Source organism: Nicotiana sylvestris, chromosome 7 (genome assembly GCF_000393655.2).
Source record: "Nicotiana sylvestris chromosome 7, ASM39365v2, whole genome shotgun sequence".
In the NCBI taxonomy this organism is placed as follows: domain Eukaryota; kingdom Viridiplantae; phylum Streptophyta; class Magnoliopsida; order Solanales; family Solanaceae; genus Nicotiana; species Nicotiana sylvestris.
Window position 1 is genome coordinate 125,394,506 of NC_091063.1, and position 7,630 is coordinate 125,402,135.

General features: G+C 37.9%; 1 protein-coding gene across 1 annotated transcript; it reads left to right on the forward strand.

Annotated features, from left to right (window-relative positions):
- The first annotated feature begins 1,073 nt into the window (after positions 1-1,073).
- LOC104213603 (U-box domain-containing protein 16) lies at positions 1,074-3,532 on the forward strand. Its single transcript, XM_009763135.2, has one exon. The coding sequence runs from the start codon at positions 1,276-1,278 to the stop codon at positions 3,343-3,345; it is 2,070 nt and encodes a 689-aa protein (XP_009761437.1). The 5' UTR covers positions 1,074-1,275; the 3' UTR covers positions 3,346-3,532.
- The last annotated feature ends 4,098 nt before the right edge of the window (positions 3,533-7,630 follow it).

A 7,630-nucleotide genomic window follows, 5' to 3' on the forward strand; every position in this document is an offset into this window, starting at 1 on the left:
ATACTTGCTTATGAATTCAAACATGAATACACTAAGGGGGGTTTGGTTTGAATACGGTTTATACTGGATAAGTTATAATGTGATTAGTTATGCTGGTATTAGTTATTCTGATATTATTTTTTATATACTGTTTAGTATGTTGTATTAAAAATGACAATTGCATAATTTTTAAGAATGAGGTATAAGTTGTCACGGAACTAATTACCCCACCCTCTACAAGGTATAAGTTATTCCAATACTAATTTTAATCTAGGGATAACTTATACCAGGTTCACTAATCAAACAAAGTATTAAGGTGCTATTAAATTTTTAACCAGAACTATATTTACTTATACCTCATATCAAACGACCCCTAAATATGAGTTGATAACCTAGAAAATATGATAGTACTCCCTCTGTTCCAGTTTATGTGAACCTATTAAAAAAAATGACCCATTTCTAAATTTGGTAACAATTTAGCTTAAACTTACAATTTTATCCTTAATGAGAAACTTTTATAACCACACAAATACTCTGGGCCCTTTTGACTTGTTTAGGACCACAATTTCTAAAAGTCTTCATTTTTTCTTAAACTTCGTGCACAGTCAAATATGTTTACATAAATTGGAACGAAGGGAGTAATAATTAAAGGGTTACAACCAAATTATACAATTTCAACTTCTTAAGTATGTTTAACTTACACTTCGGGGGTTGCCCAGTTGGTTTGGAGGGTAGTAATCCATACGGATGGCCTAGGATCCAATTCCCCCTCAATGTCTTCTGGGTAGAGCTTGTTGTACAGGGCTTGTCTAGTGCAGTTTACATCCCCGTATGGTTTGCAGGCTATTACACAGAGAAAGGTTTACCTAGTGCACACAAAGTGCTCACGACAGAGTGCTCCCCCAAAAGACAGAGGATGTGGCAGAGATAGTAGCGGTTGAGGTTTCCCCTCTTGCCAAAAAAAAAGTATGATTAACTTTAAACAAAGTTAATTATCTAATTATAGTAGTTTATAGGTATCAACCCATACAACTAAAACGTATTAATATAAGTAAATAAAATATGTTAGACGTAAGAATTGAAATGCCTAGAAAAGGCAGAGCAAGTTGGACGAAACAGTCGGTCCCCATTACAACTCATCCAATGCCTTATCACTATTCCAAGAAAAAGTCTTCTCTTCCCATTAACAAAATTCTTCATTCATTCTTTGATTTGTTCAACTTTTGATTTCATCTAATATACGATTCAATTCAACATTTTATTCGTTCAGAATTCAGGTACAAAAATCAATAGAATATGGCAGTTTCACCTGAAGAATCTTTCCCGCCAAGAAAACGGCGGCCGTCGGCGAACTCCTTCGTCGCCCCGAATCTCTCCGATCACAATCTCCTCCGATCACTTCTCCTCTTATCATCAGAAATCTCAACTCTACAACCTTTACTATTTCTCTTGAAAAAAAACACTTCCTCTATAATCAGGAAATCAAAGCTTTTATCAATTTTATTCGAGGAAATAAGCGGTAGAGATTGTAGCAGTTCAAACGATCCCACTACATCACGATATGTAACCGGATTTCCACCGTCGGCGGCGTTATGCTTCGACGAATTGTATATAGTTTTACAGCGAATCAAAACTCTGCTTGAAGATTGCCGTAATTGTAGTAAGATGTGGCTACTTATGCAAATTGAGGTGTTTTCTAATGCTTTTCATGAACTTACGCTTGAGCTCGCCATTTTACTGGATATTCTTCCTGCTAAAAAGCTGAAACTGAACGACGACGTTCAGGAATTACTGATTCTAATTACGAAGCAGTGCTCGGACAATTCTGCTTATGTTGATCCAAAGGATCAAGATTTGCGATCTCAAATTGTTGAAATGCTCGACAGGATAGAACGAGAAATCGTTCCTGATCAATCTAAATTGGCGGAGATTTTCGATAAATTGACTTTGCGTGATTCTATGAGTTGCAGGGATGAAATTGAGTTATTGGAAGAGGAAATTCAAAGCCAAACGGACGAAAAGTCCAAATCTGATATCATCGCGTTGATCGGATTTGTACGCTACGCTAAATGCGTGTTGTACGGTGGTTCCACGCCGAGAACCAATTCCCGCCGGCGGCGGGCGGCGGCGGATGTTAGTGTTCCGGCGGATTTCCGGTGTCCGATTTCGCTTGACTTGATGAGAGACCCTGTGGTGGTCTCCACGGGACAAACATACGACCGCAGTTCAATAACCCTTTGGTTCGAATCGGGTCATACCACGTGTCCTAAAACGGGTCAAACACTGACCCACACGGAATTAACACCAAATTCAGCGTTGAAGAATTTGATAGCTATGTGGTGCAGAGAACAGAAAATTCCGTTTGAGTCAACGGAATTGAACGTTAAATCTACCGGTATTGTTACCAACAAAACGGCATTGGAAGCCACGAAGATGACAGTGTCATTTTTGATCAACAAGCTGAAGACGTCGCAATCTGTTGAAACGGCTAATCGGCTTGTTCATGAGCTTCGCGTCTTAGCCAAGGCGGACTCGGATAGCCGGGCCTGCATTGCGGAAGCTTCAGCTTTGCCGTTATTGGTTAAGCTCTTAGGTTTGGAGCATCCGAGCCTACAAGTTAACGCCGTTACAACAATCCTCAATCTGTCAATTCTTGAAGCGAACAAGACGAGGATAATGGAAACGGACGGAGTTTTAAACGGAGTTATTGAAGTGTTACGATCAGGTGGCACGTGGGAGGCAAAGGGAAACGCGGCAGCAACCATATTTAGCTTGACAGGTGTACCTGCTTACAAGAAGAGATTGGCTCGGAAGACACGTGTCGTGAAGGGACTGATGGATTTGGCACGTGGGGGGCCCACGAATTCAAAGAGGGACGCCTTAGTGGCAATTTTGAACTTGGCGGGAGATAGGGAGGCAGTTGGAAAGTTGATTGAAGGCGGGGTGGTGGAAATGGTGGCAGAGATTATGGATGGACTAATGGAAGAGGCAGTGGCGATTCTTGAAGTGGTGGTGAAGAAGGGTGGGTTGGTGGCTGTAGCGGCCGCGTATCCGTTGATTAAAAAACTGGCCATAGTATTAAGGGATGGCACGGATAGAGCTAGAGAAAGCGCAGCCGCGACACTAGTGAACATGTGCCGGAAAGGGGGATCGGATATGGTGGCAGAGCTGGCGGCGGTTCAAGGGATTGAGAGGGTGATTTGGGAAATAATGGGAATGGGAACAGGAAGGGCTAGAAGAAAAGCAGCAACTTTGTTGCGAGTTCTAAGGAGATGGGCTGCTGGATTGGATGCAGAAGTGGCATCAGGGGCTTATTCAGATGTGAATATGAATACTACTTCAACCAGAATAGTATTGCCAGGTTAATGTTTTTTTTTTCTATTTTTTCTTCAAATATGGAAAAATTTGTTCTTTTTTTTTTAAAAAAATTTTGATTCAGAAAATCTGAACATGAAACTGTAACATTTGAGTCAACGTCCTTTGTGGATTGTACAATTGTTTATACCTTTGTCAAGTTGAAGAAAAAGAGAAAGTTTCTACCTTTATTGACAAATTTTGGCTGTGAATAATTTTGTTCAACACATTTTAGTGTGATCATTTTATATTTTATAGAGGGGTTGCTATAGCACTGAGAGCACTGAGATCTTTAAGGATCTTGAACTTTAGTGTGCCAATTCATATTGAAAGCTGATTACTCTATAGTTAAGTGTAGTAGATGAGTATTTTCTTAGAGCATTTTAAGGAACACACTAATGATCTTAGCAGAGGACTTACCTTTTGATATGATTAAAATGACATGAATCACAAAATAAACTATGAACGCCATTATCTTACATTATGAACTACTAATCCTAAATGGGAGCAACATAGCTAGCATATAATATTATAAAGGGCTGCCTGGTACAAGAAGCACTCCGCGCCGTTATAAAGAAAATGTTGGGTAGCTAGCTTCTCTTTGTTTGGATGTCACCATCTCTGCAGCAATGGTTGTACTGTTGAGACTCAAGATTGTGTTTCCAAAAATACTATTGCTTCATTGAGGATCTTCCATACCTTCCAAAATAATATAGCAATCCTGACTGTATTTGACAACAAGGAGAAGCATACCAAAGAGCAGGAAGCTGTACTTCGTTGGACACCCTTGCTTTGCTAATCCAGATGAGAAGACTTTGGATCTCTTGAATTCTTCATTTACCATCTTCTACAATACTTATTAAACAGATCCAGTTCATACACAATAGAGATGTAGAATGCTGTCCATCATGTAACACTTTATCAACCATTCCCTTGGGATGTAGAAAGTACATTATTGTGCATAAGAAATTCCAGAAATGCAGATGATAACAAGAGTTCAAAGGAGAGTCAAACAATATGGGGGACCTTACAAGTCTTGGTACTGGTCTTTTTTTGTGTTTCTGGGCTGGTTCTTGATGGGCCAACTTCAACATATATAGCTGACATCATATTCACTTGCAGAATGGATTACTAAAGAAAGCCGTTTGATAATAAAAAATTAAGTTTTCAGTAATCAGCAAAGTCTTCTCGAACGTAATCTAGTGCAAATATGTTTTGCACCATTAGTGTATACATTTAAAACTTCAGATAGGATTTCTGATAGTGTAAAAAGTTTTTACACATCATTATATTCGACGTACTGTATCTTTCACACTTGTTAGTACATAGGACATAAACTTTTGTAGATAATCATCAGTGAAGATAAATTATGTATATCAGTAGCGGATCCACCCTTTAAGGTGGGGGTGGTATGTGATGGATTATTATATGCAGCGGAAGCAATTTCAGTAGCAAAATCACATGTAATCTAGACAACTAGCATAAACGGGATTTCACGGGTTATCTCTTGAAGCGTGAACAAAGCTTCTTTATCACGTGAGCCTCTAATTCCACAGCAATTCGATGAAATCTCCATCACCCGCATGATCACGATCTCCGAACGTTCCACGGTCTTCTACTGTGTTACCCAAATAATACCCGGAAATAGTAATTTCGTGAGGGCGAAATTTTCTTGGAAAAAGGGCTGAAAAATTCGGCCACTATGACTTCCCCCTCTAGGGTGAAAACCTTATGTATTTATAGCACAAGTTTTAAGGGTTAGGTTTTCTTTTCCATCAGAAAAATGATTCCTTTATTTCCTATTATTTAGGCACAACATGGACCACCGAATTTAATTAACAAGGCTCCAATTATGGAATTAATTTCTATTTTTCGAAATTAATATCTACCATAATTAATTACGAAATATTCCACTAAAAATTCGTAATTGCACTCCTTATTCTATTTCGAAATTCATCCATTAGATCTTATTTAACTCCCCACGTTAAGATTCAGATACTAATCAATTAAATTAAATTACTGACGATTTAATTTATTGATTATTTCCTTTACACTTTCGCTTAACTTATTTCATGTGTCGGATACAAAATCCACCGGCCGGGTTTACACATGAAAACTTATAAGCTTTCATAAAGGTGTATCATAAATCTCTAAACCAAGACATGGATTCCATCAACTAACTATTACTTCGCCAATGTACATTATTATTATCCAATTTATCAGTCATATTGACCCACGAAAGAATCTCGCCTCTTAATAAATCAAAACAATAATTCTGTAAACATCTAATAATAATTATATCAAGATTAAGAGTATAAGTACATTTAATGTCTATCCTTTTAAAATCAAAAACTTGGGTCTTGATAGGAATTTTGGATTGAGAACAAATTTAATTTTTATATATTTTTAATTATAACATAAAAAATCATGCTATTCTATAATTGTTAAATACAACTTAAATCTCTTTACTATTAAATTATGATGAATATGTTGCAAGTATTGTCTAGAAAAATATGAGATTTATCATTTTAATTTTTGGGATTTTGTAGTTTATTTAATTCTGCATCTATTGGAGATATACATTTTTTATTTTTCTTATTCTGATTGGTGAAATTCCCTTTTGAAGATGTTATTTTATTTGTGCAAATTTATTTTTAACACACAAAAAGATATAGTTCCCAAGTGAAAATATTAATTGTACTTGTATTGTTAATAGTAAAGGTGCGATTTCTTTTTTAAAATGCTAATTACATTTGTTTCTTGACGCCTGAGATGTAATTTTCATATAATAATAAAATATCTAGTGAAATCTCACAAGTAGAGTAAGAGATAGAGATATTATTTTCATATTTGCAAATAAAAAATGCCTATTAAATTATCCGGATATGAATTCACAGTGAAACTGAAAACATAGAAGTAATAAATCGGGGTGAAGAGATGGGACACTTTTAAACCTGCTACCTGGTGTCATTTCCACAATAAATCACATGTCTTGATATAAATCTTTTTGGGCTCCGAGGTGAGATTCTGCACATACTATTGGATCAAATAGATTGTTGAAAAAGTGTGATATCTCAGAAATATCAGATTGGGCCAATGACTCAGCGAGCTCCAAACATTTCTTTGGAACAGACTCTGTTCCACAGAGCTACGAATTACTTTAGTCCTTGACTGACGAAACATTTCATATTCATGAAAAATGTTTGTATGCGCTGAAAATCGGGGCTACCCGATTTCGTTCTCTGATGGAAAAGGTGGTACCACGTCGAGAGGCCAAGACGCGGAGCTCGAGGTCGAAGCTCCATTCCAATATTGAGGTCGAGGTCGAAATCAGTTGCCAAGGTGGAAGGAGGCATACCTCGAGATAATACGGTTATAATTCGGTATCAGAAAGAGTGAGATACCCGCAACGACCTAAAGATCACGGCTTAAATTGCAGAATGGAGTGACCCTTGGCGGTTAGACAGCTGTCAAATATGATTTCCTATTGTAATTAGAAATGTACCTTATTTAGAACTCCCCTATTATATAAAAGGGAGCCCATTCATTTGTACGACACGTTTTGATTGTTAGTAAAATACATGCACTTTATTCTCTAGCTATTCTACTTGTTGTTCATCAGAGTTGCTTTGTAACTTGCTATTCCCACTGTTCCACCTCGAGACTGTCATATCTCGAGGTCGAGACTTGACTTGCACACTGGTTTGACTTATTTTATTCTCCAATTTATATATTTAATTCCTAGTTTACCAATTGGTATTGGATTAAATCACATATCCTTAAAATCACAATATAAATTTAATTGCTACTCGGATTTTAGGGTAAACAGTTTGGCGCCCACCGTGGGACTAAGAATAATAGTGATTGTTTCAGTGTTGATTCTGATAACACGTGTTATTTTGACACTTGTTCTTGTCAAGAATTTTTGTTCTCAGGTTAAAACATGTCAAACTCACAAAATGCACCCGTGCATGGTGATGATGGTCTTGGATTTCACGGGGAAAACGATAACGTAATTGCTCTAGGAGCCGGGGTGCCACCGGCTAATCTCGGGGGAGTACCGATCGTCGATATCAGTTCGCACATGCTTTGAATGCGGATTTAGGTGCGGACCCCGAAGGGAATATGCGCCGGGGAAGGCCTGGTGGCCAAGGAACACAGGGCGTAGGAGACGGGGGAGTTAGTCTCCAGGTAATATTCGAGATGCTACAGACTCAGTAGGCCGCTATTGCTCACCTTCAGAGACAACATAGAACTCAGAGTGTGGTCGAGGCAGAAATCACTCGCCGTACCGAGC